Source organism: Gallinula chloropus, assembly GCF_964237585.1.
Source record: "Gallinula chloropus genome assembly, chromosome: 1".
Taxonomy (NCBI): Eukaryota; Metazoa; Chordata; class Aves; order Gruiformes; family Rallidae; genus Gallinula; species Gallinula chloropus.
The window spans coordinates 151392761-151407440 of record NC_140085.1 but is presented as its reverse complement, the minus strand read 5'-3'; the positions used below and the strand labels follow the sequence as shown (position 1 = coordinate 151407440).

At 38.4% G+C, this 14680-nt stretch overlaps 1 protein-coding gene across 1 annotated transcript in view; it reads left to right on the top strand.

Moving 5' to 3' along the window:
- Positions 1 to 14680, top strand: part of MYO16 (myosin XVI) — a gene marked incomplete at both ends in the record, with an annotated part of 300019 nt that overhangs the window by 213877 nt on the left and 71462 nt on the right. Inside the window, 3 exon segments of the mRNA XM_084276764.1 lie at positions 1436 to 1611; positions 5486 to 5566; positions 5828 to 6033. Coding sequence (XP_084132890.1) covers positions 1436 to 1611; positions 5486 to 5566; positions 5828 to 6033 — 463 coding nt within the window.

The following is a 14680-nucleotide window of genomic DNA, read 5'->3' as shown; positions in this document are numbered from 1 at the left end:
CTCCCTAGGTGGAGGACCCTAGACTTGCCCTTGAATTTCATAAATTATGCAGATGTATACCTTTCCTTTAATTTAGTTTCCTTAATCAAAACTTTAAAATCTGCTAACAACAATAAAGTAATTTTCATGTGGGTGTAGTGTAAGAATGTGGAACATACCTACTTGACAGATAAATCAGGAGACTATTGACATAGTTTTATCTGTTTTAATTTGAAAGAGATAATTTTACTGTCTTTCCTAATGCTACTTACTACATTTGTCCATAGTTTTAAAATATGGAGGTTTAATATGTCTGCTGCTTGTTTCAAGTATTTGCTTTACTATCTTCCTCATAATTTTATTATTCCTGTTAAGTAAGAAATAGTAATCTCCACAGAAAAAGGGAAACTTATCTATTGCATTTAAGCATCTACTAAATAGATCTTTAGACAGATAATAAAGAGCAAACAGTATTTCTACCTGCTATACTAAACTTGATGACATTATTTATGATGCTTATCCCATTTATCTTCTGTTTTATTCACATGATGCATGTGATCATAATGCCAGCTTGTTAGTTCTTAATAAAAAAGTAATTAAAAATAAGGATGGTTAAGGATGTATCACAGAACAGGTTTTGAATACTTATTAGTGCTGTGGCAGTACAAACAGCATATTCATCTTAAAAAGCCCATGACCATAATCTCATAAAGCATAACTTGACTGAAATTAGTATAAAGTATCCTATCTATTTTAAAATTCAAATTTTTGTTTTAAAAACACCTCTTGGAAGTGTATTTTTGGGTACTAATTATCACCACTCCATCAATGTATATATGACATTTTCTTTTTTCTGTAAATGTTTGTAAGTGTGGTTTTGATGTAGAAAAATATGAACCCAGACTGCTACATTTCTAGTCTTCACCCTTTTTTTTTCATTCCTTCCCATATTATTTTTTTTCCCTTTTGCTGTAGTCAGTTTTTATCATTTCTTTCTGACAAGTACCTTGATCATTTTTAAACACTACATGTTAGGTAAATACGCAGAATGCATCTCTTATATTGCTTTAATGGACAGATAACTGGAAGTCTCTAATGAAATGAAATTCAGATGTGATTAAATTTAGACAGATCATAGTCTGAAAGGTTTTGTTTCCTGCCCTGTTTTGTTCAGCATAGGATGGGAATATGTTCCAAAATAGCGTTACTGATAGCTCACATCTTTAGTTATTGAGTACTCTTTGATAACTAACAAAACATAATATTGTTTAGTCCACTTGTTTATTTCATTCTAATTAATAAATAAGTATAAATAATAAAACTATCATAGCAATAAAACATTTCTTTATTTAATTCTATCCCCCACTGTGTGTCTTTTTACTTACAAATAGATTGTATATAATTTACTAAAGTGTATTTTATCTTCATGCATTGATTTCTTCATTTTTTTTCCCAGCCAGTGAAAATGTAGTCATCAATCAATTGTTCCAGTCCAAGTTGACACAAACTGGATCACTTGTTCCTCCATATCATTCCCTTAAAATCAAAGGGTGTAAAGCAGCTTTGCTGAGTAAAAAACCTTCTGTAGCCAGTGCAAGTGGAGAAGCAAAGAAATATATGGAGCTCAGCAAGGTAAGAATTTAGGACTCTTTCTGCTCTTTGAAGATTTTTTCAGTTACTTCCCATTTCTGAAACCTTCCTGTTCTCTGCTTCATTCTCTGCAGTCATTAAATAATCTAGTACTTAATATCAATGCTAAAGCAATAGTAAAAACTAACAGAATATAAGTTGCTAAGACTGATAATGCTGGGTCAAGAATCCCTTTCTTGGACTCTCTGAGCAGGAGGTTGGGCAAAATGGTGAGGTCCCTTCAAGTCTGAACGATTCCATGATTTTGTGGTTCCAGGGTTTAGCAGTGTATGCAGTATTACTGATTTTTGGCTATATGGGAATGCTTCTTTGTTTTGTCTCCTTGGCTGACTTTATGATGAATAGTTAAATAAATTAAGACATAGGAAGCACAACAATAAAACATTAATACCTTTATTATGTTAATCTGAGAAGCTTTCTGGTTTGCAAAGCAGAGTTTGTATGAAGATCAACCCTGTATATTTCAGAAAACATTCTTTTAAATGGTCACTTGCATGTAAATTTTCCCAGTCTGTTTGAAAACAAATTAAATTCTCCCCATTTCTAAAATTGTCTCTTTTTCTGCTGGCTAAATTAAACAAAAAAAAAAAAAAGGGGGGGGGGAGAAGGGGAGGAACTGGAGAGGCTATCAGAAAATTAATTGTTCACATCACGTGGAACATCTCTCTTTTGAGGAGAAACCACACAGTTTGCTTAGTCCAATCTCAACAGAACTTTGAAATTCCTTCTTCTAGAAAAGAAGCAAGCAGTTCTCACAGTATATCAGCTGCCTTGCCAAGCTTCCTGAATCTTACGCTCTATTTTTGGCTTACAGCTGCATTAAATTGATTCTGTCATGGGATTAAGGAGCATGCTCTCATATGTCATTGTGGAAGGCTTTACGCACATACATCCATAGAATAGCAATGTGAGCTTCCCTACAGTCCGCCTCCCGATAGTAGCAGAATTCCTGTCTACTGTTCTTGTCAGTAATCTCAGTGGAGAAACCTAAGTTGAAGTGAATGGTGTTGGTTTAAGGCTGCATTTAGCAAACAGCTGAGACATCACAAGGTGCTTTTAGGTGCCTTTCCAGTATAGCAACAGTATAAGCTTCCTAGAGGAAGCTTCCTAAGGCTGTGAAAAAGATCCTAGTCCCATACATGGAAGGAAATATGAAAAGCATGTCTAAGTTCGAAGGATAATCAAGCCAGTGGGGAAACACTACACACTTGGAATCTCTGAAACTATGAGGGTTTTGACCAGTCCAGAATAGCTTTTAACTTGGACTTACTCTCTTTAGAGATAGAAAGCCTACTCAAATTCCTTTGGGAAGCTTGATAAACTAAGTCAAATATTCCAGATTCAGTGAGAATGCTCTGTGCTCTAAACCTTTATGTATTAGATGGGAAGTGAGAAGAACTTCATCTGCCCACAGAGACAAGGGTGGCTACCTTCTCAAAGGTAGGCTTTGAGAAGAGCTGCTCAAGGGAGACAGACCACTTAGTTTGTAGAAACTAAGCTGGCCTAATTTGAGCAAGGTACTGTGCTGCCCTGCAGGATGGAAAAAGAACTTTAGATATCTAAGCTGTTCCAGTGGCCAAAAAAAAGAGACATTTGTTATTTTGGAATAGGCACCTGATGCAGGAGGTGAAAGCAGGTAAGTGCTTAAATTCTTTTGTGGATCAAGCCCACAGTGATAACTATGCTGTCCCACATAATTTCTTCCCTTTTCTAATACAGCCTTGAAAATCCACTGTGATGTGCTGGGATAATGTTGGGTTTCTTCTTGTTGTTATTGTAAATGGAAATGCAACATAAGGGCCATTTTCTTATCAACTTAGAATTAAAATGACTCTGTGCTGGAAAATCGTAACCACTGAACTTTTACTAGAATTCATCCTGAAGATAAAGGCAAAATCAAAGAAGGAAAGACATGAGAGGTGGGGAAAAAAAAGCACTACCGTAGGAATTGTCCAAGAATCAGAGACTAGACTTCCTTTTATATCTGAAATTTTGAGGCTGAATTGCAACATACTTTGTACTGCATGCAATGAGAAACACAAATTATAGGTTCTTCAGGTCACTAATACCCATAAATGTAGGGGTAGTCATCTAGACTCCACCATGTCCAGGGAAGAGATGTTTTTTAGAGGTTTGTTGTGATTGCCATCCCTTTTCAGCTTGTCTGCATTCCTAGCTGTTTGCTAGGCTATACAATTAGATTTCTCTCTATATGGCCAGTATCTACCTATTTTCAGAACTTTCCATATTCTTTCATTGATTTGGAGCCTGTTGTCACACATAAGGATGCACTTTCTCAGTGAATACACCACTCTACTTGTAGTAGGGTACATCCACCATAAGGAGGTTTTGACTTCTTAACAGAGATTACAAAGTTACATACATGTATTTTTTTCTGAAGATTAGAGGTACAAGATTGTCCAGCATAAAGCTCTATATTAGAGGGTAATAGAGAATTATAGCTTTGGTGTTGTAGTCGTCTTCCTCAGCCCATAGCTAAAGATATTCAAGTTTAGAAGGTTTTTATTAAATTCATTTTTTGTCTTCACCTTGTGTAATTTCTATTCTCGCCATCATTCTGAGCCAAATGCTTCTTTCCCATGGGAAGAAGTATGCAAAACAGGATGGCAGGAAGGAACTTTAGAATCCAAAGCGTTATTCCTGGCTCTTTCACTAGCTCAGGAAATGGTCTCGAGCTCGTAACCTAATCTTTTGGGAGGAAGGGGTGAGTGCATTATCTGTCAAATGGAGAAACCTCAATTTTATGAGAAGACCTGGAGCGAGCAGATCATTTTTACTTGTCTGGTTTGAAGTTGAGGATGAATTTTCCTTTAAAATCTTATTGCATCATAGTAAGTGAGATTTGAAATAAAAAAGAGCTCCAAAGTTTAGCATAGTGAGTAGAGAATTGCTTGCACTGCAATATTTTTAATGGAGTTTGGCTTGAGTGGGCCAAGCTGAGGAAATATACAGTTTTTGATGCCACCAGAAAAAGAAAGGAGTAGGTCAGAACATGCTGACTTGATAGAATGGTAATTTTATGGGGTAAGTGTATTGGAAAAGGCAATGAAAAAAAGTCAGAGGTGAAATGGCCGTCATTGATACAGAGATTTGAATCTAAAAGTTTGGCCGAATCCTGGAATGCTATAATTTTGCCAACCTGCCTGTAGAAAGTTTAACAACCTCTCCTCCCACAAAGAAAACTTGGGATTATTTTTGCCATTTTAGTCTCAAACAGAGGAAGTAGAAAAATTTGTTCCCCATTCCCATCTCTGATGTATAGGACAACATTGGTTCTAATGAGACATGAAGTTACTGACATTTTATGGCTGTAATGTGTGAAAATATGTTAAAGAAAACCAAACAGGTTAACTGCATTCACTTGTGCAGGAAGAAAAGATAAAGTAGGCTATTGGTTTGCCTTCAATAATTTTAATCATCTATGCTTACACTTAGTCACTTAAACATCTGCCAAAGACATAAGGAACCTTGTCAGGGACTTACAGAAGTATGCTACTTATAGGGAGACCAGGTGGGATACTAACCACACAAGTCCTGCTTCTGCAATAATGTTCCAGATCATATTGCTTTGCCCAGTTATTTGGAAAAGATATTTTATCTTTCCAATGATATGCATCTGCTTTTGAAATCTAAACATTCTGGCCAGTCATGGCTGCATAGATACTTGAGGGTATTTATGCACTTTCCCAATTCTTTCTGAAACATAAATCATTGTCTGTGACATACTATTTGTACATAAGTTTACCTTTGTTAGTAACTTGTCTAACAATGAAAAAGAAGGTTTACTGCTCATCTTGAGATAAAGGTATTATGTGTGTGCTTTTCTCCCCCGCAGCTTTTGAAAAAGAAAGGAACATCTTCATTTCTTCAGAGACTGGAACGAGGAGGCCCGACCACTGTGGCAGTACAACTCAGGGTTAGTGAACATCTGAACATAAATTTGTAGAAAAAACCAAACCAAAGCAAAACCCAAGCAAAAACAACCCTGCCAAAATATTTTAAGGCAGGATTAGTCTCTAGGGATTGCAGTGAAAGAAATAAGAAGTCTTAAGAAAGCTACTTGCATGGCCAGATCATCCCTTTTGGGAAAACAATGTTAAAAAGTTAGGAAGAGCCATATGTGTTGAGCAGTTGCCTTTGCTGCATAATGATTGATAACTGATTTTTTTCCCCACAGAAATCACTCACAGATATTATTGGGAAGCTGCAGAACTGCACACCACATTCCGTTCATTGTATAAAGCCCAATAACTCCAAGTTGCCAGATACTTTTGACAATTTTTATGTGTCTGCTCAACTGCAGTATATTGGTGTCCTAGACATGGTCAAAATCATACGGCATGGATATCCAATACGTCTCTCTTTCACTGACTTCTTGTCAAGGTAAATTCTTTTAAAGTTTCTTAAAAACTTTTCCATACCTACAATAGAAAGCTTTCTGTCATATTCTGATAGGGCTTGCAGTGTTGTTTTGCTGATGTTTTCAGAACATGGAGAAAAACTTTGTCTGCCACAAGGGGTGTAGGCTTGTTATTTTTTAATTGGAGGAATCATAAGCTTTGTGGAAATATATTTATAAAGATTGTTTCAAGATCATCAGCAAAATTTATTCAATTTTAAAATATAACTTCATAAACCAGTTAATTTTTGTAATACGTGCTATTTATATAATTTTAAAAATACATGTTGTGTCCAGGTAATCAGAAAGCAGCAGAAGAAATAGTCTTGTTTTTCAGGTGTCTTGGGTTCAGTATTTGTATTTCATATGCTAGGATTTGTTTCTGCATGGTGCTGAGTTACTAATGCCCATACCACAACTCCATTTTTATTATTGTTTTTAGAAATGAATGATTTTTTTAATTAATGTGAAAAGACAAAATACATGTCACTGCTTCTGGGCAAACTCTCTTCCCTCATCCCCCATTCAGTTTTGGGGTTTTGGCTCACGTTCTCAAAAGCTTCAGCAAAGAAAGAGCACTACCTCTTCCAAGAGGTGGGCAGTTAGAGGTCTTACACACTCAACACATGTTCCTCTTCTCTGTGTGTTCTACTCCTTTGACTGGTATGATTTACCCTACGTATTATTTTACATCTGAAAAACAGCATGGGAATATCAGATGCTTACACACATCTAAACTTTCAGTTATCTTCCTGGAAAAAGTTGTGGATGTTAAATTCCTGCTTGGACAAGACCATATTCCCTCTGGTAATTGTGTAAGTATTCAACAAGTGCAGAAGTATAGGAGTTTTTAATCCCACATATTTCAAAATAGCCTTATCGGTGCTACCACAATATCCATCCTGCAGTGTGAATCCAGAAGTGCAGGCTGGGTGAAAAGAAGGTGCAGATAATAGGAGATTGGGACAAGCAGGCTGCTTTCATATTCAGAAGTGGTAGCGGCAATCTAATCTTTATTTAGCCATTTCTATTTTACTGAACTGAACACTTCAAGGGCCTATTACTTGAGCACAAAACCACAATTTTTTCTACTGTTAAATCCTTAAAATGGTTCCCAGCAGGGATTTGGTCTTTGCCACCTAACTTTTCTCCATGCAATTTCCAGGTACAAGTTGGGGGTTAGCACAGGCCTAGGACCATTCCTGGTGGGTAGTGTGGAAGTACCTGCTCTCTTGGAAGAAAAAAGAGAGTAACCATATGACAAAGGTCATTTTAGTCAGTTGACTTCAGCACCAGAGAATGGTCCCATGGGTGTTCATTCGAACAGAATAGGCATGAGTCTGGCACCTTGTCTTTTTTTGAGAAAAGCTATTTAAAAATATCACTGAAAGAATGTTTGAAGATTCAAATGTAATTTCAAACCTTTTTCTCCACTCCTTCAAGTAGCTGTATTGTTTTAGCCAATAGACTACAGGTAAAAGTAAAGAATTACTGAATTCAGGAATTATGAGTTACCTTTGCAAAAAGTCTTACAAAAAAAATCAGTTGTACTGCACGTCTATATTGCATCAGTGACCTGACAGGAGATAGGGGACAGGTTTTGGAAACCAAGTAATTAGTTCTGGTGTTGTTCTTGTAAGTGGATTTTCTTTGTTGGCTCTTCAGCCTAACTCTGGTCTTGTCCTGCTATTCAGTGATTAGAATGAGATTTTTTTAGGTCAGATTTCCATACATGCTTATAGACCTGAGGTTGGTAGACTTTCCCATCTTTAATTTATTAGCCTTGGTGCTGAACTGGTGTATCTTGTGTTCTAATACGGGGGAAAATAGTATCTGCTCAATTTCTGCAATTATTTTTCTTCCATCTTGGTTCTTCTACCTCTGTTGCATGGTTCAGGATACTCTGTGATTTCCAGCCCCTAGGTGGACAGCAATGGTTGCACTAGTGTGCATTTGACCAGACTTTAAGCAAAGGCACAGAGCTACCTAGCGAATGTGATGGTTTTCCAAGAGCTGCCTGATGTAGAACAGTCATTCTGACTGCACAGGAGTCTAAATGTCGCTCTTTAAGGTACTGGTTATTATTCTTCAAATGGCAAGGAAGACAAAGACTGACATAAATTTATTTTTTACTTAGGATCCCTCAATCCCAAATCAATGCAAATACCATACAAAAAGGTAAAATATGAAATGTTAATTATTACAAGTAGTGATCACAACAGGCCACAATGATAGTGGTGTTTATGTGAACAGACTTGGTTTGGATCTATCAGGGAACCAAGGAAAAAACCCAAACCAACCAACCAACCAAACACACCCAGAAAAACTATTGCTCTAGACAGAGATGGATAGTGAAAGGCTTAATTAAAACGTCACAGTTAGGGAAGGATTATGAGCAGGAATAGGATCTGAAAGATAATGAAGGCTTTCTGATTGCCTCAGGGTACAGAAACATATACCAACTGATAGGGTTTCCACTTTCTGTGATACTTTCACATTCAGAAGGAACCATCATACTCAGAAGCCCAAGAATAAAATACAGCTTATATCACAATGAGTGATGGTGGTGTCCTTTCTTTCTCTTCTTCTCCTTCCTTCCTTCTTTCTCTTCCTCTCCTTCCTTCCTTCCTTCCTTCTTTCCCTTCCTTCTTTCCCTTCCTTCTTTCCCTTCCTTCTTTCCCTTCCTTCTTTCCCTTCCTTCCTTCCTTCCTTCCTTCCTTCCTTCCTTCCTTCCTTCCTTCCTTCCTTCCTTCCTTCCTTCCTTCCTTCCTTCCTTCCTTCCTTCCTTCCTTCCTTCCTTCCTTCCTTCCTTCCTTCCTTCCTTCCTTCCTTCCTTCCTTCCTTCCTTCCTTCCTTCCTTCCTTCCTTCCTTCCTTCCTTCCTTCCTTCCTTCCTTCCTTCCTTCCTTCCTTCCTTCCTTCCTTCCTTCCTTCCTTCCTTCCTTCCTTCCTTCCTTCCTTCCTTCCTTCCTTCCTTCCTTCCTTCCTTCCTTCCTTCCTTCCTTCCTTCCTTCCTTCCTTCCTTCCTTCCTTCCTTCCTTCCTTCCTTCCTTCCTTCCTTCCTTCCTTCCTTCCTTCCTTCCTTCCTTCCCTCCTTCCTTCCCTCCTTCCTCTCCTCACCTCCTCTCCCCTCCCCTTCCCTCTGTTTTTAAGAGTAGGGTTTCTTCCTCATTTGCATCATGGTAACTAGCTATTTGACCATGCGGCTCCAAAGGGGGAAAAATAGGCCTACTGATATAAATCAGAAGATATCCTGCTATCCTAATGCAGTTGATAAATGTAACCCGACAAACCATCAGTCTTAAGAATCACAAAGCTTAGAGGCAGCAAAATGTATTCCAAGACTGGTACCTGTAAGAGATTTACCCTCTGTAAGATTTTCACCTTCAGTTTGTGTCTTGGAGTCCTTCAGACAGGCTGTTTCAGTGAATGCAGCTATCTGCTTCACAGCTTGGCTTCTCTTAGCTCAGCTGCAAAGTGGTTTATCATAGAGATGCAAGGAAATCTTGTTTTTCTAGATCTAAATGCACTATCCAGTTCTCTCAAGCCTACCTGGCTTTCAAAGTAAAAGATATTAATGGTAAGTCTGAAAGCACTGTGCAAAATCAAAGAGAATTTGTGGCCCAGATCCCAACTTGAATTCCCAGAAGGTACTGAATAGCAATATCCTCCTCCACCTTCCCTGCAGTTTTTGTGCATTGAATTTAAGGGTCTTCCTTATCATACAGTTAATGTGGTCAGAGTTTAAAAAAAAAACCCTGAAAAAAATTAAAAACTTATTTTTAAATAGAGGCTAATAAAAAGTCAGAATCTTTGAATTAGGGGCCTTTGTGGTGAACGGATAGAATATCAGAAAACCTGAATATCCTATCAGTAATACAGATAGTGCCATTGCTTTCTTAATTGGATTAATTTGAATAAATTTCTATTAATATCTAATTAGGGATTAATATGTCTGGTCTCTAGCATATATTTATGAGTCACATTTGAACTCTTACAATGGCTAAAGAAAGACAGTAGCTAAAGAAAGGTCATATTTTGCAAGAGCACTTCTTCCTGTGCTGCAAAGCTTAATCATTATTTCTTTTGCTGTCCTTTTTGGATTTACTGGTTCTGCCTCTGTATTATTAAAGTAAAAGTTGACAGCTGCTAGGTGAACCCCTCAATCACCAAAGTTCGTTGATCAGAAGGAAATCTTGTGGAAATTCTGGTTCTTAAGTGGAAGCTGTGACAGTTACTGTCAATGAATATATAATAAAAATGGGAATTAATAAGGTCAGATGCTATTAAATGCTGTAAAAACAGGCAGCACCAATATAATTATGAAATGATATATGTGATTTCAGCTGATTTGCCAACTCCAGCTGCAGTGTTTATTTCAGCTGATTTGCCAACTCCAGCTGCAGTGTTTCTGCTGAATTTGTCTGCAGTGTTGGCTCAATTTCTAAAGCTCCTTGAGCAGAGAGACATAAATACATTTTTACCTTATCTTTAAAATACAAAGCCTTGAGTAACATGCATTTTAGACTGTTGGAAATGCTTTCCCATGTGTTTTGCATTAATATCTTCAGATTCATTCTCAGCAGGCTAGATTTTGAAATTCTAGCTTTACTTTTAAGTCAAAGCACATGGCATACACAATGTTGTGAAGAGAGAGCCCAAATTGTACACACATGTAGAGTATTCACAGATACACTTTTCCTGGAAGAAAGAAAACAGGAAAATAATGATGGAAGTAGGAAGCGTCTGCAGGTGGCTGTTCCTTTTCAGCATTTAGCATTTTGGTATCTTGTTTAAAGTGAACATACTTCCACCCAAAACCACTTTATGAGTGCTAAATTTGTTTGGGTGTTTTTTGTATTTGGTGCAATGGCAAAAAAACGTATCAGTATGTGCTCTACTACTGGTGTAGTACAACAGGGCTCAGAAACTGTCTGGGGCACAGAGAGAGTCTGATTGTACAAGCTTAATATCTAGAACCTAATCTCCTTGCATCAATTAATAAAATGGATCCCAGCTGACTTTCGTGTCATTCACCTCACTTGGTGCTCAAGGAAGACATGTAAAAGCCATTTGGAATATAAATTTTTAAAAATAATGATAGTGATCAAGGACCCATCTAGAGTAATGAGGTGAGCTTATATTTCTTGCTCAGTGAAGTACAAGACTACAGCTCTTCAGGCATGTTCAGGAAAAGGGCAGTAAGGTGCTCTGTTTCACTCATTCTGAATAATTTCATTGTCATACCACCCTCCTCTACAAACACTCCTCTACTGTTAGTGTTTTCTAAATTGGAATAGAAATTAAAATTAATTTTTACTCTCTTCTTTCACATCGTTCATCAAGTTGCTGAACCATTGCCTGTGCTTTGCTCTGCCTGCATTTCAGTTTCCTTGGTCAAAGAAGAATTTATGAACAACTGCCATAGAGACTGAGGTTCACACACAACACATTTCTTGCAATGGAGATTGCAGTGTTGTGGTGGTTTGACCCTGGCTGGAGGCCAGGCAGCCACCAAATCCACTCTATTACTCCTGTTTTCAGCTGGATAGGGGAGAAAATATCTACTGAGAGGCTTAGGAGTCGAGATAAGGACAGGGAGAGATCATTCTACAATCAGTGTCACAGGCAAAACAGACTCAGCACAGAAGAAAGAAAAGAAACTGTGTAATTTATGACACTGCCATGCACACCCAGTGACACCAGAGTCGGGTAATGAGAAGTGGGACCAGATCTTAAAGCACCTCTCCCCACCTCTCCCTTCTTAGCAGACTTCACTTTAGTCATGATTTCACTCCCTTCTTCCTCCCCATTGTGACACGGAGAGGGGCAGGGAATGGGGGAATGGGGGTTTCGGTCAGTTCCTCAGGAGTTGTTTTCCTTCTTAGCGGGGGCAGAGGGGACACATGACATTCCTTCCACTCTTCCCCTGCTCCAGCATGGGGTCCCATCCATGGAGGACTGTCTCCACAAACTTCTCCAATGTAAGTCCTTTCTGTTGGGGCTTCAGCTCCTCACCAGCTGTCTCAGCATGGCTTCCCTTCCATGGGGTGCCAACCTTCAGGCACAAACTGCTCCAGCCTGGTCCCCCACAGAGTCACAAGTTCTCCCAGAAAACCTGCTCTGGTATGGGTCAGTCTCTCCATGGGCTGCAGGTTTTGCTGGTAGGGGCTTGCTCCAACGCGGGCTTCCCACAGGGTCACAGCATCCTTCAGGTGTCTCTACCCAGTCCAGTGTAGGGTCCCCCTCACTGACCTTTCTTACTCCCTTCTCTGGTGGCAAAAAGCATCTGCTTTCATTTTTTTTCTTCTTAAATGTGATTCCCAGAGGCGCTGTGACCATCACTGATGGGCTCAGCCTTGGTCAACGAAGTCTCAAGCCTTGAGCCAGCTGGTGTTTACTCTTTCAGACCTGCAGAGAGCTTCTGGCTGCTTCTTGCAGAAGCCACCTCTGCAGCCCCCTTCTCCACCAGAACCCAGCCACGCAAAACTACAACAAATGTCCAGTTGCACAGGTCCTGACAGAAGACATCTGTGTTAGCTTTCCCTGGCCTTTGCAGCAAACCTTCAGGGCTGCTGGACCTCGGGTAACCTCTGTGGGTTATGTGATCTGATAAGCAAATTGGGCCTTTCACTCAGCTGATAATTGCAGGATTTCTATAAGAAAAAAAAAATCCCAAATAATTATCTGCTAGTGTGCTATTCCTTGACTTTATTTCTGCACTTTTTGAGTGTTTCTTGGAATTTCATTACTGCCTCTCAGGCTTCTAGACTGTCTTTTCTGGGTTTATCTCTTTCTATTCGGTCTTGTGTTTTCCATCATGGCGCTCCCATCCTGCCTTCTGTTGCTGCTTGAGGTACAGCAGAGAAAATTTCATACTGTGAAGAATGTGTAGGCTGTACGTAGAGATATCTCTTACAGCGTTGTTGTGAGAAGAGATAAATCATTAGAATGTTATGATTTACCATTTCAAATTCTCTTTAAACATGACTTAAATTGTTTCAATCTAGTTTTTAGTTTTACCCATGCAAGGTTGTTTGTGCGTACTGGTAAGATAGCGTCATATGCGGGTTTGGAAGTACAGCATTAAACCTTTTTCTTTTCCTTCCTCCTCTTCTCCTTCATGCCCTCTTTTTCTTCTCTCTCCTCCTTTCATTGGCTGCCTTTATTCTCTTCTATGGATAGGATATGTTAAAATATCTAAATTACAACATGCAAGCTGTATGGAGTCAATTAAAAATAAAGAACTCTAAGATTGTAATGTTTTGGAAACAATGCTAAAAAGAATTAAAATTCTGGTATTTTTTTTTTAAGTAACTTAAAAAGATGGGAAAACATCCATTTTAACAGGAAATATTAGGAAGGAAGATATGGAACACAATGATAATGGATTCTTCCAGTAATCATAGCAATGAGAGTGAAAAAAATACATTCAAAGCCTATTTTAATTACAGGTTTCCTCTGATCTCAGTATGAAATTCTTCTTAGATGAAATTCCTCTTAGAAGTTACACTTAACTTCAGATCCTGAAATCTGCAGTTCTACTCAGGGCAGCATTCACTGATACTGAAATGCTGTAATAGTGGACTTGAGGTAAAAAATGGCTTCAGAGCACATAATTGTTACTAACTCATCCAGACAATTGACTTTGATTGGAGGTCATTCTGAAGAGATACCTTTTTTCTCAGGCAGGAAAGCTTATGTTCTTGCTAATATCACTCCTTTGTCAAATAATGTCTGTCCTTCTGTAATTGGCATAAAGCCATTACTAACAACTATTGTAAGCCTTTGATCAAATTTTTACTATTAGCTGATGCCATATAGCATAGATGTGTTCTTTATGCTTGTGAATCTTATGTGGGACTCATCAATGCATATCTGAGTTCCATGTGTCCAGAAGCTTTTTGGTGGTGAGTTTCATTAATATCTCTATTCTCCCTCTCTTTTTTTCCACATTTGAAAGCAAAGCAGTTATAAGATATATCACAGAACATTTGGAGTTGGAAGGGACCTTGAAAGATCAACTAGTCCAACACCCCCCTGCCAGAGCAGGGTCACCTAGATTAAATCACACAGGAATGCATCCAGGAGGGTTTTGAATGTCTCCAGAGAAGGAGACTCTACAACCTCTCTGGGCAGCCTTTTCCAGTGCTCCACCACTCTCACAGTGATAAAGTTTCTCCTTATATTCACAATATATTGTGTCCATTTAAAATAAAATTGACAAATTATTTGTCAATTTAAAAAGTGCGGCAAAACATGAGCCTCGTGAGCAATAGTCAGGGCATTAGTGAGAACGATGTAGTGAGTATATTGCAAAGAGATGGGTCATCATGCTGATCCTTTTAACTTTATTGTTTTTTATATAGTAAAAGTCGAGTGCACCCTCAGTAAATTTGTGGATGGTACTGATTGGCATGAGTGTTGATCTGCCAGAGATCACAAACAGGTGCACGGAGCAGTAAAATGCTTCACTGTATGCAGAATATATGTGGGCTGCAGAAGTCATTAATGTCTTTATCAACCTGTTAATTTGTTTCTGCGTAACACAGAGGTGATACACTACTGATGTGCAATGAAGCTAGTTACCCTTCTTCACAGACACAGCCATATGAAGACAGGCCATTAAAAT